The sequence below is a fragment of the Notamacropus eugenii genome, chromosome X (assembly GCF_028372415.1).
Source record: "Notamacropus eugenii isolate mMacEug1 chromosome X, mMacEug1.pri_v2, whole genome shotgun sequence".
In the NCBI taxonomy this organism is placed as follows: Eukaryota; Metazoa; Chordata; class Mammalia; order Diprotodontia; family Macropodidae; genus Notamacropus; species Notamacropus eugenii.
Window position 1 is genome coordinate 93,338,523 of NC_092879.1, and position 23,016 is coordinate 93,361,538.

The window sequence follows — 23,016 nt, forward strand, 5'->3', positions numbered from 1 at the left end:
CTCCACCCAGTTACTAATGTCCTCCACCTGGGAAATTCTTTTCTATCTACTTACATGCCATTTGTATTTAAATTTCTATGTCCATCTACAGATTATTTAGAATTAAGAAAACTAAGAACCCAACAGAACCAAGCTCCTTAAAAGTAGAGACTCTCGGTTTTTGTCTGCTTCCCAGTGGCTGGCACGGGGCCTGGCACAAAGCAGGTGCCCACTAAATAGCAGAATGCCCAGGAGTAATGTTTTTATTCCACAAAGGGTTAATTGAAGTCCCTGCCACTCGCATAACACCGTGCTTATCAATCAGCTGTGGTGCACCAGTAAGAGGTCTATGTTGAAGGCACCCTTTCTGGTGTCCCAGACCCCTTTAGCAGGTAGGCAGCCTGCCTTCTCCCCTTCTCAGAGTCAGGTTTTTAAATCACCGAAAGGAATGTGAAATTTCAGTTGGAGATAGTGAAAATAAAGATGCAATTGTTTTCCCCATCCCAGTCCACAGACCTTCTGAAATCTATCTACTTAGCCTTTGGAGGTTCATGAAGCCCAGGTCAGGAACCCCTGCTCCAAGGGGTGGCAATGGCTGCAGAATGTCTATGCAGAATGTCTAGAAGGTGGACAGTGGCGGTTTAAAAAATGGGAAAAGTCTGCCAGTGAGACGACAGTTAGGAGTCCCTTCCAGGAAAACAAATCCTATTCTCTGCTGCCTAAAAACAGCTTAGAGAAGAAGTTTCTCTGGTTTCTGCTAACTGGAAGTCCCTAAAGAGAACCCACTCTGGCTTTGAGCCCCCCAAGGAGCCAGCTAATTATGGGCTGCTCTCAGGAAGGTGGCTTCCCGGTCCCTGAGGTAGTGTCACAGGGAACAATGCAATCCGAACCCAGAGATAGGAACCCGAAGAGGAGAAGGAGGCTTATCAGCTCTAAACATTGAGTAAAGCTGTTTTGGCTGATAGGACTTTATTTTCTTGTGCAACTTCTCACTCAGTTCCAGAGCATTCTACATTTTCATCTGTGTTAAATACTCCCCCAAATTCCTCAATCAGGAGAGACAACCGTGCTTGACTTCAGTCCCTTCCTAAATACCAGGTTAATCATGGTTAATCATTCCAGGCAAAGTGGAGGAAACAAGGCAACGATTCTACAGCCCTTCTTACCTATCAGAGAGCAGGGATCCATCCAGAGATTTCACGGTGTCTGGGAACTTGAATGGAAGGGGGAAATCATCTTTATTTTCATTATCCTTTAACTAAAATCGAGTATTTCCTTAAATTATTTTAAAAACATAATTCTGAGCAGAGGTCCATAGGCTTCACAAGACTTCCAAAGGGGTCCAGGACACAAAAGAGGGGAAGGAGTCTTGTGTTAGAGGCTATCTTTATCAGAGAAATGATATGGAACCTGAGCAGTCTTGGAAAGGGACAGATTTCCACATTAGCCATCCTTCTCCCAAAATAAAAATGTGCTTGAGTGCAACACCTCTCTATCTGGAAGCGTATATAGCATGTTTCATTGTGAGCTCTCTGGAATTATGGGTTGGTCATCGTATTGATCATAGTTCCTAAATCTTTTACTTGTTTATCTTTACAATATTATTATGATAGTACAAATCATTTTCCTGGTTCTGCTCACTTCCCTTTGCATAAATTCATACAGTCTTGTCAGGTTTCTCTGAAATCATCCCCCTCATAATTTCTTGTAGAACAATGGCATTCTATCACATTCATATATCATAACTCTTCATCCATTCCCCAACCCGCTCTGTTTCCAGTTCCTTGCCACCACAAAAAGAGCTGCTTTTCTTTTCATATATATGAGCCCTTTTCCTTTTAATCACTTTGGGGTACAGACATAGTAGAGATATCACTAGGTAAAAGGACATGCTGTTTATTAGCTTTGGGGCATAGCTCCAGATTGTTTTCCAGAATGGCTTAACCAGTTCACAGCTTCACCAATCAGTGCATTAAATACACCTGTTTTCCCACAACCCCTCCAGCATGTCATTTTCCCTTTTTTGTCAACTTAGACAATCTAATAGGTGTGATACGGTACCCAAGAATTCTTTTATATTGCATTTCTCTAATTTTTAGGGAATTAGAGCATTTTTTAATATGATTATTGAAAGCTTAGCTTTCTTCCTCTGAAAATTACCTATTCATATCTTTTGATCCTTTATCAATCAGAGAATGGTTCTTATTCTTATAAATTTGGCTCAGTTCCCTATATAGCTTAGAAATGAGACCTTTATCAAAGAATCTTGCTCAGCTAATAATCTTGTCCCCCAAATGACCTATGAAATAAGCCCCCTCCTAAGAACCACTTACTAACAGTAATTGATACACTTCTATTCCCTGGGACCACCACTGAATATTATACCTACAGTACAGTAGTTATGTAAATATACTCTTGTCTGTTTTATGATGCAGTCATTAGATTCATGAAAATAATCGTGAATTAATGGTGAAACATACAGCTGTGTACTATACCCAGCACAAATCTAAGTGTTTTCAATATTCTGATCACAGCCTAGCTGCAGGGTACCGATAACATGTCAGCAAGGCTAGCCTGGGAAAATGAATTCTAAACAGAAAATCTGGCATGACATAATATTGCAGGTTTGGGGTTACAATAAGGAAAATACCACACAGGAGGCAGTACACCACAGTGGAAAGAGCCCTGGACTCAGATAATAATAACGAATGATGCAAGTTTGTCTTTCTTTCCTTACAATAACCCACTGGGATAGGTACTGAGAGTAGTATTGTCTCCATCTTAGAGTTACAGGAACAGGCACAGAGAAGCTGACTTGCCCAAGATTATGGAACTGGTGTTAGAGCTACAATTCAGACCAAAGCCTTTACTGTCTCCAAGTCCTATGTTCCTTCCAGTACAAGATGTCTCTCAAAATGTAATCTGTGGTCCATTACCAAAATTCTAAGCTCACAAAGACCAGGTTCAAACCAGCTTCTCGTGCAAATTTCTATGGCTTGTGCTCCTACCAAAGGTTTCTCCTGGGAACATCAGAATTTGGTTTGTGTCCCCCCCAAAACAGGGCTGTGGAAGACAAACAATAGTTCTTCAAAGTGTAGAGTAGTACCCTGGGTGAGACTCTTTCACAAAGAGAAAGAACTCAAGGTTGCTACCTAAGTAATTCTTGCTTCCCTTTGCTAGGTGCAAAACACTACAGAAATGTGAGAGGTTATTAGTAGGAAATAGGGTTTTAGGTGCAACCTAACTGAATTCCTGTAATTGCAAAGCAGTTTGGTATTCACTATAGTTCATCTGTTTATGGAAGATGGCTTTGTATTGAACGTCCCCTTCTAATTTAGTATTACAAACTGGAACCCGATGACAAAAACCCAGAATTGGGGGACATGACTATGTAGTAACCAATCTGTAGCCCTTGTGACCCAGTTATCCCAAATAACTGCTATCATCAGTAAGGCAGATCATACTGCGGAGTTTATAATGATGTAATATTTGCAATTCTATTTTCCTATGGAAGTAGCATTACTGATTGGTTCTTGTGGCAAAACAGGCACCATGAGACAAAAAGACACTAGGTTCCCACACTGATCTCACAATGCATCAAAATCAAAGACATTTCCTTGACTCTTCTGAAATTTCGGCTTGAGCCTGGACTGAAGTGGAGCGGTCTGTATATTCTGAATGTTCCAATAACAAACTCTTTCAAACAAAGATCAACCCAAAATGGACGTATCAAGATGCAATGAGGAAAAAAGTCCAGTTACTTTCAAATAAAGTGCTTAACCCTGTCTTGCACTTGGTAGGTACTTCATATGTATTTGTTGACTGACTGCAATTGTATTATTTAGAATCTTCAGCTTTCCTAACATTTACATGTGAATCACATTAATTTATTATTAATTGTCCCACCCCCAAGATCAAGAATTTTGAAATTTCATTCTCTACTTGCTACTATTTTGTTTCAATTTTTGCATCAATGTTCATTAAGAATAATGCTCTATAATTTTCTATCTCTGTTTTGTCCCTGGTTTAGGTATCAAAACTATATTTGCATCACGGAATCTGGAAGGATCCCTTCTTTTCCTATTTTCGACAACAGTTCATGTAACAGTGGAATTAATCATCCTTTAAGTGTTTGATAGAATTCACTTGTAAATCCATCTGGTCTTGGAGTTTGTTTTTTTCCCTTTGGGAGTTAAGTTGTGGCCTGTTCAATTTCTTTTGATGATATTGGGTTATTTAAATAGAAATTCCATTCTCCAACAACTTCCTGCCGTACCACCAACACTAAACAAAGCGAAACTTCACATAATGACATGTCCCCAAAGCATTTCTCCACTCTAGGTTCACTTATCTCCAGATCCAGCATTGGTGCCATGGTCTGCCCCTTTAATGATTAACAAACTATTATTACCCTAAAAGCCCAAGTCATCTTCTCATCCTACTCCCATGGTATTGTCTTCAACTACTGACCCATGGATAAGTCTACCATCCAAATTCACTGCTTCTGTTTCAGTCTTCTTAAGATCATTTCACCAATTACTAATTTATGATGCATAATTTAAACGGAAATCCTCCACTGCTGTATAATCTTTTTTCCTCATTTCATTTCCCACAGTATTTGTCTCAAACCTTTTCTCTTCTCTTCTGACCACAGATGACCTAGACTCCACGAGCTTCCTTAAACCATTCCTCAAAATTCAGCATCATTTCCAGGCCTCTTCACTAAGGCTAATCCTTCTGTCTGTGCTCTCCATCACTCTCTTTCGTCCTCCAGAGCTTTATTCCAGAAGTTATTCTGTCTCTCGAATGTATAATTCCCCCAATCCTTTAAAATACTTTGTAAGTATACTTTGTAATACTTTGTAGTCCCCTTTACCATATATAACCATCTGAATTCTCACTTTCACTGCTAAACATTATCTCCACTCATTCCCTCCTGCCGCAGATTCCCTGCAAATCTGGCTTCTCTGACCATTCTGCTGAAACTGCCCTCTTAAAGGGCATAAATGATCTCTTAATCATTAAATCCAAGCACCTTTTGTCAGCCCTCCCTTCCTTGTCCTCCGTATTGCTTGTAGAATTGTTGCCTACAGACTCTCCCCACCCTTGACTTTAGAGACCCTACAATTTCCTGATTCTCTTTTCTAACTCATCCGTCTCTGAAGACTAAATTCTAAAGGGGATTACTCATGACATCATAGATTCAGACTTGGAAGGGACATTAGAAATGATGTAGCCCTACTTCCTTATTGTACATGTGAGAATACTGAGGTTCAGAGGGAGGAAGTGGTTTGTCCTCTGGCATCTGAAGCTCTTCATAAATTGCCCCCTTTCTGTACTTGCCATCTCCCGACACCTTACTCCTTGACAGGAATTCTCCAGCTACAGGATCCAGCTAGACTGGTCTCCTCAAACACAACACTCCACCACTTGTCTCAGGGGCGCCTTTGTATTCACTGTCCCCCACGCCTGGAATGATCTGCCTCCCTCTACCCCGCCCTTCCCACCTTCCTACTGGGTTATCTCAAGACAGCTCAAATAGTAACTTTTGCAGGGAGGCTTGCTAGACCTCCCCCCTCCCCAAGATGCTAATGCATTCCCCTTTCAGATGACTGTGTTGTATTCTATATAGAACTTTTTTGTACCTAGTTATTTACATATTGTTTCCTTTATTAAACTGTATGATCACTGAGGGCAAGGAGTGGGGTGTTTTGGGGTTTTTTTGCCTTTCTTTGTATCCCTAGTGCTTGTCACAGTACTTAGCTTGCTTGTGGAGGTTGGATTCTTGGACAAGATCACTCAAGTTGCAATTTATGTTTGGGTTTAATCCCCCAACTAGACTGTAAGCTCCACGGCACCAAGGACCTTATCTTCCGGAAACTTCCCCCCAGTATCTCGAACAGAGCTCTGTACAGAGCTAGTAAATAGTCAATGTGCTGAGAAGATGAATTCCTCTGCATTACTCAAACAAAACTTGGTCCTCTAAAAAAATCTGGATGATTATTTAATTATTTTCAAAACTCCAAAGTCTGACCAAGAATGTTAATAGATTAACTTGCTACCTCTTAAGGCTGAAGGTCACTCGTTGGTGAAATCACAGTGGAGAAAAATTTGATAGCCCTATCTTGTTTCACGGGAACCTTCTGACTGCTCGTAGGGGTTTCCCCAATGTTAGAGTTGCCTGGACAAAGTCGTTAGGTGTTTTGGCTGATGGTACTAAGGCCAAGGATACTATGAGTGCACATGTAGGACCGTCATGCAAGTGGTTTGCCTTCATATATTTAGCATCAGTTATGGAAAATAAGGGCCAGATTTGCCTTCCAATAGATTTGGAACAGGACAGGAACTAAACAAAGTAAGCACAATATTTACAAACCCTTTAAAAAGATGTTAAAGAGCGGGCTGCAGCTCGAGTGAGGTGCTCTATTCAACTCTCAAGAGTCCAGCCAAGACAGAACAACATCTTTTCAAGTCTCTGGCTGTTGTTGCTGTCAGGGCTCAGATCTTTATCTCAAAGGTATACAACCAAGCTTTGATCTGCCTCCAGAACTCTCGCTAATGTCAACTTTTCCTTCTGTTTCTTGTGTGGGTTCCCGGACCGTCATGACAATTACCAGGCCAGGCCTGGGCGCGAGGATAGCTCCCTCTTTCACTGGCATCACAGGGGAGCAGGAGACAACAAACAAGCAGCCGGCCGGCTACTCGCCTGGCTTTCGAAGCCTGGAGCAGGAAGCCCGCGGGCAGCGCCCGGAACCCATGGAGCCGAGGGGAAGGTGGCACCGGCTGGGGGCGCGGCCAGAGGCCACCCCGAGCGGCCGCCTCCCCTGGGTCTCGCCCGGGCGGCTACGAGAGGAAGTCGCAGCGCTTCCTCTGTCACCGCGCCCAGCCAGGGGGGGTTGGGTGGGGCTCTTTTTGTGCGCCGCGGCGGTGCGGGACGCCTTGTGCGCGTGCGCGCGCCTCGCGCATCCTTCCTGCTACTGCCACGGGCACTGGCTCAGGTGCTGCCCCGAGGGAGAGGGAATGTAGCGGGCATTCCGAGGGGAAGGAGAGAGGACGGAAGAGGGGAGCGGCCCCGCCCCGCCCCCCAGCTGTCAAGCCTGGGACCCGGACAGCGCCCGCCCCAGGAGCCCGAGCCCGGCCGTCGGGCGTCCGTCAGTCCGCGCCGCCCTGGCCCAGCCCCGCCTTACCAGCACCGCGGAGCCCCGCACCGCCTCGGACACGCTCTGCCGCAGCTCCGCCGCCGTGCCCGGCTTGCTCAGCCGCTTGGTGAACTTGCGCACTTCGGCCATGGCAGCGCGGCTCGGCTCGCGAGGGACAGGCTGGCAGGCTGCAGTCTCCGCTGCGCTGCCCCTGGCGCCGCCTCAGCCCGAGCCTCCGCCGCCTCTGCCTCTGCCTCTGCCGCCGCCCTCCTCGCCCTCCTCCTCCTCCTCCTCCTCCTCCTCCTCCTCCTCCACCTCCTCCTCCTCCTCCTCCTCCTTCTCGCACGCGGGCCTCGCGCCTCCGGCCGGCTCCGCCTACTGCTCCTCCCTCCTTCCCCGCCTCCCTCCGCCCCCTCCCCGGTCTCCACCGCCCGGGACCTCGGGCTTGCGCCGGGGATCGAGGGTGTGCCCGGGAGGAGGAATAAGTGGGCGGGGGCGGGGGGGCAGGGTCACGAGGGAGGAGGCGGGGGCCGGGGAGGGGGAAGTGGTCCTGGGGAGGGCTCCTCCCGCAGCCCAGCTTGCTGGAGCTCCTGCGCCCAGGAGGGGAGACCAGGTGGCGAATTCGAGGAGACTGAGGAGCTACTCAGACCCCTGGAACTGCCGCCCGGTCTTGGGACGGGAGGCGACTCAAGATCCCATCCCTGAAGATCCGATCGGCTGGGTGGGGCCCCGCCCGCCACTTCCGGCCCCCTTCAGCCTCCTCGGCCCGGACGGTCCCAGGGCACAGGAGGTTGTTGGGGACACTGAGACAGGCCAGACAGGGTGAGCTTTGACGCCCGAGATGCCAGGGACTGGAAGGCTGCATATAATAACCCCTTCCCCAAAGGCCCACCCACGCCCCTGATGGTTTCCCCTCTTTGATTAGTCTACCCTTTCCTCAGCCTCTAGGCTTTTTGACGCTTTCCTGGACATGAACAGAGATATCGGGGTCCTTCCCATGTATTTCCGTGCCCGGCCCTCACTCCCAGAATCACAGCTTCTTAAAATTGGAAAAGATGTTCGAAGCTATGTAGTCCAGTCCATACCTCAATACTGGTCCGTCCCCTCACCCCCACTGTAGCCTGCGTTTGGACAGCTCTCGTGCTAAGGAAATTCGTCCTGGTATCAGTTCTCAATTGGGCTTCACATCTTCTCCCCCTCGCCGCCCCCCCTCCCCATTACACCTAGGTCCAACTTCCGGGGGGACAAAGGGCACAAGACTGTTCTGTGAGATTAACCTTCAAATGCTTGTCAGTGCACCCAACCCCACTCTCCTCATCCCCAGGCTAAATACCCCCAGTTCCCTTAACGTTGGTATAAGAATAACTAGCCATTTAGAAGAATTTTTTCCATATATCCTTTGACTCCAAATCTAATATTAATCCATGAACCCCAGAGGATCACTGTCTTGCACATATCAGACACTGAATGTGTGTGTGTGTTCGTTCTTCGTTGCCGAAGAAGACCATGCCATCAGAGAAATGATGACACGACTTTCACTTGACTTTGTTTTAAGTGAGGGAGAGCTGTGCAAGGTCACCAGCCTCACTTCTCCTCCACAACCATCGGAATCCAGTTCATCAGGATGACTGATTTTGGTGAGAAAAAGAAAAAGCACTGAACTTAGAAACTTGGATTCTACTTAGTCTAACTTGACCACTAAAAGCCAACATTAGTACAGAACCTTTTACAAACATTTTCTCATTTGCTTCTGACAATTACCCTGTGACAGAAATATATTAGGTATTATTATCCTTCTTTTATGCCTAAGGAAACTGAGGCACAGAAGTTAAATACTGTACTGGAGCCAGAGGATCTGGGTTCAAATTCGAACTGGTACTACCTGGCTGACTTTGGTCACTTCTCTGGCCTCAGTTTCCTCAAATATAAAATGAGGAAGGTGAATTAAGTGACAGGGGAGTTCCCTTCCAAATCAAAACTCATGGTCCTAAGTGACCTGCCTAAAGTCTTTCTCCTGCCTCTTTCCATCAGACCAAACGACCTCTTACTTTCTGGGTATTGGTTTCCTTTTCTGTAAAAATAAAAGGGTTGAAATTGTTGGCATCTAAAGTCCCCAATTCCAGCTTTAACGAATCTATGGTTCACTGACTTCTATTAATACCCACTATTGAGAATGGCAGCAATGAGCAGTCAGTACAATGCCTTAAGAAGGTCCTTCCAGCATCCTCACCATACAAGCAAACAAACACATGCAATCCCACAACAGAGGTGATCCCCCAACTCCCAACAGTGTAGTTTAAAGATAATTCTCATTGACCTTCACCTCCAGCAAGTCACAAATAAGAATTGAAGAGCCAGCCTCCAAAGACACTGGTCACTTTTCTTGATAAAGATGGCCCTTCTCAAGGGTTAGTGACTACTGTCTAAAATTGAATGATAAGAAAACCTTCCATGTACTTAGTAGAATTGTATACAGTGTTTTAAAATCTCTGAACAATTCAGTTCAATTAACAAAACATTTATATGTTACCCAGTAGAACAGATGCTTCTGAAAGGGAGAGGACCATCTTTTTGGTCTGGTCTCCCAAGCCTCCACAATGCCTCAAGCAGAACAAGCTGGAGTTCATCTTTAAACTCCTAAGCCAATGCTCTGGCCACCCACCACACTCTTTGGCCCCATGGGATTCCTCTCATGTTCAGTACCTTGCACAAAGGAGATATTCAGGAAATAATGATAGCTCATGTTGCTAATGCAATTGATGACTCACACATGCTTTCCTTACAACCACACAGTGAAAAAGGAAGGTTAAGCATTATCCCCATTTTATAGATAAGGAACTTGGCAACCCTATCATACCTTTTTTCCCCCTCACACTTGGAATGCTTTCCCTCCTTTTGGAAATCCTGCCTTCCTTCAAGGCCATTTCTAAAACTCTCAGCTGACAGTGTTGACATTCCCTCTTCAGATTATCACATATATGTGTGCCTGTATCCCTCCAGACAATGAAAGCTTCTTGAAGGCAGGGTCTGCTTTTTGCTTTGACTTTGTATCCCTGGGACCCAGCACTGAGCCTTGCATGCAGGGCCATTTCCAGTCATCCTGAAGACTATCTGTTCACTGGATTCAGATGGCTCTGGAGGAAAAGTGAGGCTGGTGACCTTGCACAGCGCTCCCTCACTCAAAGTCAAGTGCAAGTCATATCATTTCTCTGATGGCATGGCCTTCTTTAGCAGTGAAGGATGAACACAACAACAACACAACAAGATGTTTCCTTTAGGTATTGGTCCAGCAATTCTGCTGGGTTCCTGCCTCATACTGGCCAAACTTTTCCTACTTCCCAATGCAGATGCTGCCATCAGCTTTTTGGGGGATGTGCTAGGGCACCAATTGGAAGCCCCAAATCCTCTGGACCCAACAAAACTCTGTCCAGAGGGTAGTGGGGAAGAAACTGAGATCAAGGCTGAGCCCCTTCTGTTCTCTACACTGAGTTATTCCTTCTCAGAAGCTTGACTGTAGCCTTCCACCAAGCTTGCAGGTAATGGAATCTCAGGGTTCTAAACTGGTCTGTTATTCTATACAAAACCCACAGGTGGTGACTGAGGCTCCTCAACAAATCCAGACACACTTCCTGCACATCACTCCAGCTCATCCAGTGACTTTCAAGGATATCCAAATTGATCAAAGATGGTTCTGTATGTAAGGTAAATTTTAGTGTAAGTAAGGTAAATTTTCATGCATGTGAAGTGAATTTTTATTATTATTTCTCAGAGTTCAGTTTCCCAGGATCCATAGTCATAACAATCAACAGTTCCCAAGTACTAGATATGAGTTCCCAGTTACGGTTCCAAACATCTCCACCAAGCTTGTGCAAAGTTATATAATGGTAAATAACACAAACATCCACTGTGGCTGGGCAGTGAGATACAGGGAGGAGGTGGTGTAAATTTGTGAGGTTATTGCTGGCAATATGCCTTCGTTGTCTGTTGGCCTAAAAAACAGGTGGTCACTAGACAGTGAATGGGGAACCCTTAGGGTTGAATGCACAAGCTGAAATGCTGTGGGTGCCTTGATCGGTTTCCATTAAGGCTTGGGGGTAATCTGTGTTTGCCTCAACTGGCCCCCATTGAGGCTTGAGGGGATTTAGGGGAAGCACAGATTGTGCCTGTCTCGATTGGCCCCATCGAGACCCCTGTGAGAACAGTGATTAGGGAATGCCATAGGAGCTTGGGATCCCGTTATCAGCAATCCTTTTTTTGAGAAAACTAGACTAGAATAAAGTGAGATTATTAACCCCTTCTTAGTATCTTTTCTGTCTTATCAAATCAAGAGTGAACCTGCACTAGCAGCCCTCCTGTGGGTTATGGTTATCTGTCTTACACCTGGGGCAGTCAAGCAGGATTTGCGCAGACTACAGGAAAGTAAGGGGTTTAGTGGGACTGGGAGAGTTGTCCAGTATTTCCTAGTTATTGTGTTCTTTTTTGTAGCTATGGCTCTATGGATTCCTCCCAAGGGATGAGAGGATGAAGTATGGACCCCTTCCCAGGAGTGGGAGGATGTTCCCTCTACCCTGAGGGGCTTTGAGAAAGTTTTGTTGACAATTGTGGGTACCCTTGATAAGAAGGGAGCTAGGAAGGCTGCGGGAGTTTGTAGAAATTCTGTGGGAGATCCAGACTGACTTAGCCTCAAAGGAGAGGGAGAGTCAGTGTTCTTTGGCAGATGCAGCAGTGTCTCGGACCAGCCCAGAGAGACCTTGGACTAGTCCAGAGAGACTTGCACCCAGGAGCAGCATCGGAGGTTGTGACCGTGGAGCAGGCACCAGCAACATGAGAGGAGTCAAGCAAGGAGCTGCAGAAGCCCAAGAAGCAGTAATATCAGAAACAGCGGGAGTGGTTTCTCAGGTGCCCAGAGCAGGGCCCTGGGGAGATAACCCCTCTTTCCCTCCTTACCCTACTAGCACTCCTGAAGAGGCAGTCTGGAAAAGTGGCTATAGGAGGAAAGCATGACCTAGGGAGGTGGGGGTGCCGAATGGGTGATTCAGTGTCTTGTGTTGTAGTTTGGTTAAAGTTAGCTATGGCGAGAAATAATACTGACAAACTACCATCGGTGGGAGCCTGGTTAAGGGAGGTGCAGACTGATTTATTCCAGGAAAAAGAGGCATGTGAGAAAGCCCAAGAAATGTTAGCGAATGAGATCCACATTCTCAGGGCTCGGATGTTTATTATTCCCTCCACTCTGATGAGCTGGAGGGGGACTTTGGATGTGTTATAGTGAAGGGAAAAGGTGCATGGGAGAAGTCCCTCTTAAATCTCCCAGAATTGTTAGAGACTGCCACAGAGGCAGAGTCCTTTGAGAAGTGGGAGCAGAAGTTCCCCAGACTGCAGGAAAGAGTTAACACTCCTATGGAGATAAGAAAAGAACCAGAGGAGAAGCTTCTTTTGAATTTCTCAGTCAAGGCCATGACCAGAGCCACTGCAGTGTGAGGTAGGCTTTGCTAGAGAGAGCCCACATCAGAGTACCCCCTCCTTGGACTATGCCAGAGGGTGAAGGCCCTGGAATTGCATTGTGCCCAGAGCCCAGACCACAGTGGTCCCTCCTCATGTAAGGCTGGGGGAGGATGAGCTGCCTGGAGTTGGGGCAACATGGGCCAAAAACAGAAGCCGGGGGCCGGGACCTCTAGAACCTCCTGTGCTTGGACCAAGGCAGAAGCAAGGAGAGCCCTGGTTGGAGAAGCCTCATCCTGCAAGGTGAGGCCCCTGAGTGTGCTGGAGGGGTGGGAGCCCTGGAAATGTGTAGGGGCAGTCCCTCCCCCTAAGCCCCCTGAAGTGAGACATGTAGTAGGAGCAGAGAGCAGCCTGTGCCCAGACCCTGACAGGAGCAGGGAGTGGTCAGCCCTTGAAGTTGCAGGAGGATGAGGAGAAGCTACTGTGCTGAGGACCCAGTTGAGGGTCAAGATGAAAATTTTACAGCAAAGCAGGAGCACTGAGCGTGCTTTTTTGCCCCATCCCCCTGGGAGAGTTTGAGACCCAGGGGTGGAGTTGTCTATCGTGGGATGGGGGAAGTGCCATAACCCCTGGGAACCCACCCTATTGGCTTTGTTGCCAAGTTGGCCCCCCAAACCTTGTGGTGGGAGTTGGAGCAGTGTTGGGACTTGAACTTGGAGTTTTTTGGATCATTGGAGCATGGGTGCAACTAAGAGTGCCAGGTGGGAGGCTGCTACAGCAGCATGGAAAGAAGGACACACCCCCAAGAGGACTTTTAGGGCTTGAACCCTGTGCTTTGACTGAGGGGATTGTAACCTATTGTGACTGAGGGGTGGACCTAGGGGTCTCCTACCCCTGGAGATGTGATGTATTAAGGGAAGCCCCTATCTTGTGATGGGGGTTGGTACAGTTTCAGTAACCCCCGCAATCACAGTCTGGGCATGAGGGTAACCAAGATGTTGGCCCAGGACCTCCCCTGATGTAAAAGCAGTACTATGGACAGTACTTTGGCCAGCACCTGATTCGAGCAGGAGCTCACTGCTCGCTCACCAAAGATTGTGACCCTCAAAGAATATCTAAGTGGGGAGTGGGTATGTTATATCACGTACTGTGCTATGTTAACATACAGTGTACTATGTCATATACTGAATGCTATGTTATGTGTTGAATGCAATGTTATATACTGTGTTCCATGTTACATACCAAGCATTATGTTATACACTGAATGCTATGTTCTGTTTTATGCCATGTTTGTATACCTGATGTCCAACACAATGTGTAGGTTATACTGTTGTTATGTAAGTGATGCCCAACACAATGTCTATGTTACTGTAGTCTATATTGTTATTGTATCATGAATATTATTGCAGTTATGTTGTTGTTATGTTGCTATGGATTGTAATGTTATGCTTTATTTTCTTGGCTCGAGGACCCTAAAAATGTTACCTGTGTAGATTGTAAAGGCCAGGATCCTGGAGGCGTGGAGTGTGTGCAAAGTGAATGTTTGTGATTATTTCTCAGAGTTCAGTTTCCCAGGATCCACAGCCATAACAATCAACAGTTCCGAAGTACTAAATATAAGTTCCCACAGTTATGGTTCCAAACATCTCCACCAAGCTTGTGCAGAGTTATATAATGGTAAATAACACAAACATCCACGGCAGCTGTGCAGTGAGATACAGGGATGGGGTGATGGAGACGTGTGAGGCTACAGCTGGCAATATGCCTTCTTTGTCTGTTGGCCTATAAAACAGGTGGTCACTAGACAGTGAATGGGGAATCCTTAGGGTTGAGTACACAAGCTGGAATGCTGTGTGTACCTTGATCGACCCCCATTAAGGCTTGGGGGGAATCTGTGTTTGCCTCAATTGGCCTCCACTGAGGCTTGAGGGGATTTAGGGGCAGCACAAGTTGTGCCTGTCTCGATTGATCCCTTGAGACATAGGGGTAGTTGGCCCCCCTTCTCACCCACCCCCGTGAGAAGGGTGATTAGGGAATGCCGTAGGAGCTTGGGGTCCTGTTATCAGCAATCCTCTTCTGAGAAAACTGGTCTAAAATAAGGTGAAATTATTAACCCCTTCTTAATGTCTTTCCTGTTTGACGAAATCAAGAGTGAACCTGTGCTAACAGCCCTCCTGTGGGCTGTGTTTATCTGTCTTACAGTTTCCAAACTTAATCTAAAGCCTATGTGTGATTAATTCACCCAATGTGTTCTCACTTGGTTATGGTATCAAGGTTTATCATCTGGTCACTTACTTTAAGTGGGATAGTGTGATTGATTAATTCAATCAACCCCATCCATAAGGACATAAAAGAACCTCGGCTGTGAAGAGAATTGGACGTTCAGCTGCCTGATGGCCAACATCCTAGGATGGAGTTATAGAGGGCAAAAGGATTCTTTTAAGGAATTATGAGGTAGATGCATTGTGATGGGAAAGTACAGACACTAGGGACACAGCCTGCTAAGAGGGATAAAAAGAACAAGGAGACCTACTGCTGGATGCTGCAACAGATAGAGAGCAGGGATTGGAGTCCAGAAGATCCAAGTTCAAATCCTGCCCCAGATACTAGCTATATCAACCTTTCTGTGCCTCAGTCTCCTCATCTGTGAAAAGAGGATAAAAATAGCACCTACCTTACAGGAACGAAAGAATCAAATGAGTTAACAAATGTAAAATGACTTTGCAAACCTTAAGGTACTACATAAATGCTAGCAAAAAAAAAAGTGAAAAATGATTTACACTAGAATGGGACAGAATAGAATAAAATCTTGGAACTAAACCAGACCTTGGAAGGAATCACATCTAATCTCCTTCCATGTACAACAAGTTCTTCCTTTTAATTGGGATCAGAAAAGGAACATAACAGGAGTAGAACTCATGTTGCAGATTGACAAAAAGAGATGAGAAAAGAAGAAATGACTAAGTGGGAGTTGAGCCTAAAGCCAGTGGGAAGCAGGGTGGACTAGCCTATAGAATCATAATTCCAAAGGTCAGCACCTGGGAAAGGGATCTACGCACATGGCAAGTGACAAAAGGAATTCCCTCAAAGTAGGGGCTTAGGGCTTTAGATGTGAGTCCTCACTAGCGTCTTTAGCCGTTTAACTGTAAGTCAAGCTAATGAGCAAGTCCTGTGACGCTGAAGGGAGGAATTCATCTCAGCTGTATATACTGGCAATTAGCCCTCACACCTTTGCCTTCAAACTATGTGTGCTGCTCTGAGGTGGGCAAGGTAGGAGCATGGAAGAGAGAAAGGAGAGGAGAGAGAGGGAGAGAGAGACAGAGACAGAGACAGAGAGAATGACAAGGAACCTAAGGGCCCCCACCCGTTGCAGCTGGTTCACCTACGTGCTTTTGACTCCTAGATTGGGTTCATCATTTACAAACCCCACTCAACCTTACCATAATAGCTAACACTGTGCTAAGAGCTTTATAATTATATATATATATATATATATATATATATATATATATATATATATATATATATATAAAATTATAATTATCTCATTTGATCATAGCTTGTGATCATAGCCACTAGGGCCGTTCTTTCCATTTTCAGATTGTAAAATTCTGATTGGTTTGGATTTATTTTTTAGAGAAACTGTTCCTTCAGATCATTTTGTTTCCTTCTCTGGACTTTTTCCAGCTAAATTATTTATTAAAAATCAAGCAAAATAACAAAAAATTAATTATACCTTTGATTTTAAAAAAAAATCAATTCTAATCCTCCAATGGATCTCTTCAATGCACATCACAACCCACTGATGCCTCTCTAACTTTCGTTCATGTCATCCTTGCTCTCACCAGGCTACCAACCCCTCTTCATTTTCAATTATATATTTCTTTTAATCACAATTTTTACATCTTGTTCTTATAATAATCATTTCCCAATAGAAATATACTAGCTATCGCCCCCACCCCAAAACCTTTCCTTTTAACAAGAAAAGCAGTTGAGCAACACGCCTAGCAGTGTATACACCATTTGACACCTACAGTTCTCCACCTCTAGAACCAAAATTGCTCAGTTCCTTCTTTCAGTTGCTTGCTCACTCTTTCAACCAGGGTTTTCGGCACCAATTGCATCTCCATATAGTTCTTTATCAGTCATTAGTTATAGAAAGCCTTTTCAATTTCTCCCTCTCAGACAATTTCTTATCTATGGCTCCCTCTTAATGGTTATTGACATCGGCTTCAGATTTCACTTGAAACTGCTGAAAGCCTTCACAAAGCCAACGCGCTGGAGATTTTACTCAGGGCTTTCAGATATTTTCTTCTTTTTCTACACATCGGCTTGCTACCACAGATGATAGAGATTTTCAAATTTTGCTGCCTGGGATCATTCTAAATCTATGATATAAACATTACATTTTTATGCTCTACATTCAGCGTGACAGACCGTGAGTGGGTTAGATCACAGTGGGGCCCAAACCAGATTCAAATGGAACTAGGAAATATTTTAGCAAGATAAATAAAAATACAATAAGACATAGATAGTATCACATTTTAAAACTAAATCATTCTGGTTTTTTTTAAAGTTGTTTTCAGTCTTGTCAGACTCTCTGTAACCCCACTTGTGGTTTTCTTGGTAAAGATACTGGAGCGCTTTGCCGTTTCCTTCTCTAGCTCATTACAGATGAGGAAACTGAGGCAGAGGGGAAGTGACTTGTCCAAAGTCAGACAGCTATTTATTAAGGCTCCGCCGCTGCATATGAATTGAGGAAGAGTCTTCCTGACTGTACGGCTGGTGCTCTATGCATTATGGCGACACCTAGTGGCCGTGTATATGGTTTAACAGCCCCTGCTTCTATTTGAATTTGGCCCTCCTGGAATGGATGGTGCTGCCAAAAGTTTCGTTTTTTCTTTTATTTTCATTTATAAACAGCCTCTCCTACAGTCCCTCTTTGATGTGCGATGCTGAGTTCTCGGAAGTTCTGTTACTGAAAAAAAAAAACAAAAAACCTCTGGCAGCTTTTCAGGATTCAATCAGTAAACATGTATTAAGTGTCTACTGTATGCCACGCACTCATCACTACCTCATGATTTTTCTACATTTTTTCTTTTTAAAAATTAATTTATTTGTTTTCAGTTTTCTGCAATTACTTCCATAAGTCTTAGATTTTCTCCTCCTCCCTCCTTCCTCCTTTCCCCCTCCCTCACCAAGATGGCGTACAATCTTATATGGGTTGTACACATACATTCTTATTAAACACATTTTCATCTTAGTCATGTTGCATAGACGAATTAAAATGAATGGGAGAAATCATAAAACAAAACAAAACACAAGAGAAAATAGTCTGCTTCATTCTGTGATTCAATTCCATAGCCCTTTCTCTGGATGTGGAAGATGTTTTGCCTCAAGTCCTTAGGGAATGTTTCAAGTCCTTGCATTGCAGTGAAGGGCTAAGTCTACCAGAAAAATTCCTCGCACACTGTGGTTGTTGCTGTGAACAAAGTTCTCCTGGTTCTGCTCCTTTCACTCAGCATCAGTTCATATAAGTCCTTCCAGGTCTCTCTGAAGTCTTCCTGTTCATCATTTCATCACAATAGTATTCCATTACATTCATATACCACAACTTGTTCAGCCATTCCCAAATGGATGGGCATCCCTCGATTTCCAGTTCTTGGCTACCATAAAAAAAGCTGTTATAAATATTTTTGTACATGTGCAACTCTTTCCCATTTTTATTATCTCTTGGGGATACAGTCCTAGAAGTGATATTGCTGGGTCAAAGGGTATGCACATTTTTGTAGCCATTTGGGCATAGTTCCAAATTGCTCTCCAGAATGGTTGGATCAGTCTCATAGCTCCACCAGCAATGAATTAGTATTCCAACTCTCCCACATCTTCTCTAACATTTATTATCTTCCTGTTTTGTCATATTATCCAATCTGATAGGTGTGATGTGGTACCTCAGAGTTGTTTTGATTTGCATCTCTCTATTCAATAGTGATTTAGAACATTTTTTCATGTGACTATATATAGCTTTAATTTCTTCCTCTGAAAACTGCCTGTTCATATCCTTTGACCACTTATCAATTGGGGAATGACTTGTATTCTTGTACATTTGACTCAGTTCTGTATATATTTTAGAAATGAGGCTTTTATCACAGACACTAGTTGCAAAAATTCTTTCTCAGTTTTCTGCTTCTTCCTATTCTTGGTTACAATGGGTTTGTTTGTGCAAAAACTTTTCAATTCAATGTAATCAAAATTATCCATTTTGCACATCATTATGTTCTCTATCTCTTGTTTGATCATAAATTTCTCCATTCTCCATAAATCTGAAAAATATGCTATTCCTTGTTCCCCTAATTTGTTTATAGTATCAGCCTTTATACCTAGATCATGTATACATTTGGACTATTATTCATGTGTACAGTGTCAGGTATTGGTCTATGCCCAGTTTCTGCCACGGTATTATCCAGTTTTCCCAGCAGTTTTTGTCAAACAGTGAGTTCTTATCCCAGAAGCTGGGGTCTTTGGGTTTATCAAACAGTAGATTGTTATATTCATTGACTACTGTGTCTTGAGTACCTAACCTATTCCACTGGTCTACCCCTCTACTTCTTAGCCACAGTACCAAGTGGTTTTGATGATTGCTGCTTTATAATACAATCTGAGATCTGGTAGGGCTAGTCCACCTACCCTAGTATTTCTTTTCATTAGTTCCCTTGATATTCTGGACCTTTTTTTCTTCCAGATGAATTTTGATATTATTTTTTCTAGCTCTAGAAAATATTTCTCTGATAGTTTGATTGGTATGGCACCGAATAAGTAAATTAATTTAGGTAGAATTGTCACTTTTATTATATTAGCTCGGATTATTCATGAGCAAGTGATGTTTTTCCACTTACTTAGATCTGACTTTATTTGTGTGAAAAGTGTTTTATAATTGTGTTCATATAGTCCCTGGGTTTGTTTTGGCAGGTAGACTCCCAGATATTTTATAGTGTCTACCATAGCTTTAAATGCAATTTCTCTTTCTATCTCTTGCTGTTGGGCTTTGTTAGTAATATATAGAAATGCAGTTGATTTATGTGGGTTTATTTTGTAACCTGCAACTTTGCCAAAGTTGTTTATTATTTCAAGTAGGTTTTTACTTGATTCTCTAGGAGTCTCTAAGTATATCATCATACAGCTGCAAAGAGTGATAACTTAGTTTCTTCTTTGCCTATTTGAATTCCTTCAGGTTTTTCCTTCTTATTGCTAAAGCTAACATTTCTAGTACCATATTGAATAACAGTGGTGATAATGATATAAACTTATTTTTCAGATTCTGTTCCCTAAAATACCAGAATAAAAGAGTGATCTATTAAATTATTTTTAATGTGAAGAAGATGAAATAACAGACAGAGAATAATGATAGGAACAATGATTCCTGAGAATAATCAAAGCCAAATTTTGAATCTTTTGAACGACCAGTCAAAGGAAGAAATAAACCATCTTGTGCTTCAGGATTATTTGAATGAAAACAAGCATTCATATTTATAGCACAGCACAAATGTCTTGAAATAAAAGAAGGCAAATTAGGATGTGGTAAAGCTTGTTTGAAAATTCCGCATTTAGGAGTGACTGCAGAAAAGTATGTCCGCGTGTCCAAGGAATGGAATTTATATTTAGTGACCCCAAAGGACAGGAATAAAACTACCAGGCAAACTTCTCTGTAGAAAAAAATTAAAGAATATAATGTTTCTAAAGCCCATACTAAAATTCAAAATGTGTTTTTTAAAAACTGACTAATGACTTAATTTCCAATTTAGAGCATAAACTAAATAACAAAATATTGATAATTAAGTAATGAAATACCACAAGTTTTCAATACTGTTTACAGTTTAATAGAATGTAATAGGCCTTTATATGAAATTGAGGTAGCAATAGAATTGTAAGAGAAAAGGTTGTACATATAGGCAATTGTTTACCTGCACAATGCAGTACAAAGCAGAACATGTTACACAAGAAATTAAGATGAAAATATTTAAGAACATGGCAGAAGAGAATGGGGCAGCTTGATAATGCGGTGGGTAGAGTGCTGACCCTGGAGTCAGGAGGACCTGAGTTCAAATCTGGCCTCTGACACGTCCTAGCTGTGTGTGACCCTGGACAAGTCACTAACCTTGTTTACCTCAGTTTCCTCATCTCTAAAATGAGTTGGAGAAGGAAATGGTAAACCACTCCACTATCTTTGAAAATCCCAAACGGGGCCACGGAGAGTTGGACACAACTGAAACAACTCAACAACAATGAAAAAGAGAATGTCAAAATCTGTATCATAATTGACAAGAAGTCTATAGTTTGGAAGAAAAGCACCCTAGCAATTTATCTTCATTGTGCAGTTTGATCAGCAACATCACCAGTTATGTTCTTCATTGCTTGAAAACAATTGGCATCAACCACAGCGGAATGTATTTTAGCACATTATTGTCTATTTGACACAATTGTGGCTTTAACGATGAATAATTGAAAGCAACCTTAATAGCATTTTGTTTTGGTGGTGTTAATACAATGCAGGAAGAAAGTCTAGAGTAGCTACAAAGTTGTTTGGAAATTTTCCTAAAATCATCACTTGGCATTGTTTAAATTATTGGTTGCAGTTACCACTTGACAATTAAATATCTGAAATAAAACAAGTTAATCATTTTAAAATATCTTTGGATAAAATGTATTCCATTTATCAATCTATCTAATAAAAATCAAGCTGAACTGGAGACTGTAGCTAAAGAACTTGAAATTAAAATGACTAAAACTGGTCTAGTCCTGGGATGGAGGTGGGCAGCATGTAGTTTATGATCTGCTACTTCTGTATGGTGTCAATATCATGCATTTTACTTTGTCTTCTCTTTGTTATATATACGACATTGCTGTCACAATTGACATCCTTAAAGAATTTCCATTGCTTTTAACTGTATTGCACTCAAGATCAACTGAGATTCAGAACACAAAAAGATCACTCAAATGTACCATAAGAGTTTGGGGGAGTTTAAAGATTAGTACTAGAAAGTATGCATCTCAAGGTGAAAATCTGATAAATCTGGCGAGTTTAAAGATATTCCATTTAATAAAAACAATAAACTGCTCTTCCTAGGAATGTTAGTAGAAACTAAAAAAAAATAGAATGTTACTAGACATGAACATGTCTTTTATTGGACAGAAATAATAATGAAAACATTTTCAATTATTTTGATTTATTAGAATTCTCTACTTGACCTTATAAAGAATTAACTTCACCATAGTTGTCTGGTAAAAATAGAAATGTGTCATTTAAATGAACTTTTCAAACATGAAATTAATTTGAATGATTTTCAGGATTTTGTAGATAATAATGTAAATCAAACCATGTTCCAATCTCTGTAACCGTACAAAAGACCAACAAGATAATTAGTGCTATTACAGTCAGTAATGCTGATTTTGGAAAAGGCTTCAGTTTAATGAATAGAATTTCTATGAGGATGACAAATAATTTAACAGCAGATCCCATATGAAATTGAATGACAACAAGCTTAATAGGAAAAGAGCAAAAAAACTGGGATGCAACTGAAACATTAAATTTATTATCCAATCGTGGTTGAATCACAACTATAACTTAGCTCCGGATACAAGAATTCAGCAAAAATTACCAAAAGCATTCTGCAAGAATCAAGAGGCTCTATGGAATTTACAGTATTGAGTACTGTATACTTCTTGGTAAACTGTGTGCTACACATCCTTCATATCAGTAAAATTTATAACAAACATTATGGTCAGTATACGTGTGTGTGGCTTATTTATTTATTTATTTTTGAAGAACTAGTTGTTAAACATTTACCAGCACATCACTGTTTACGTAGCACTTAAGATTTACAAAGCACTTTACATCCCTTATTTCATTTGAGCCTTAGGTAACCCCCTGAGGTAGATGCTGTTATCATACCCATTTTACAGATGGGGAAGCCAAGGGTAAGAAAAATGTGTGAGGCTGAATTTGGTCTTTCTGATTTCAAGTCCAGCACTAAGCTTGCTGTTGTCCTTCGTCTTCAAAGAGGACCAAAATAACATCACCATTGTAAAGTGAAATTTCAGTGTGTCCGACTGTGGCTGATCAGACCAATACGAGCTCGGAATGCTCTACCGCAATCTGGGCACAGATAGTCCATGTGAATATGTGGGGTGGATATCCCAAATTTGTGCATCCTGCATTTACTTTGTGCTGTCTCAATTCTGCTTTACTCAAAGAGCACAGCACCTTTTCTTATGTGGGCATGCCATGCCGAGCAGCCCTGTGCCAGTATCTCCCATGTTGCACAGTCAAATCTAAAGTTCTTGAGAGAGACCTTGAGAGTGTCCTTGTATCGTTTCTTCTGGCCACCGTGTGATTGCTTGCCCCATGTGAGTTCTCCACAAAATAGTCTTCTTGGCAAGTGTACATTTTGCATTCGAA

The 23,016-nt window shown here is 42.8% G+C and overlaps 1 protein-coding gene and 1 long non-coding RNA gene across 3 annotated transcripts in view; one reads left to right on the forward strand and one right to left on the reverse strand.

The window, feature by feature from the left end:
* DOCK11 (dedicator of cytokinesis 11) overlaps nt 1-7,384 on the reverse strand; it is a 193,572-nt gene extending 186,188 nt beyond the window's left edge. For both annotated transcript variants that reach the window (XM_072625882.1, XM_072625880.1), the window contains exon 1: nt 7,167-7,384. In XM_072625882.1, coding sequence (XP_072481983.1) covers nt 7,167-7,268 — 102 coding nt within the window. In that variant the 5' untranslated portion in view covers nt 7,269-7,384. The remainder of the gene's footprint in view (nt 1-7,166) is intronic.
* Nucleotides 7,385-7,657: 273 nt separating this feature from the next.
* LOC140516463 (uncharacterized) lies at nt 7,658-13,991 on the forward strand. Its single transcript, XR_011971371.1, has 2 exons — nt 7,658-7,940; nt 10,709-13,991. It is a non-coding gene; the product is annotated as an uncharacterized lncRNA (long non-coding RNA).
* Nucleotides 13,992-23,016: the final 9,025 nt, after the last annotated feature.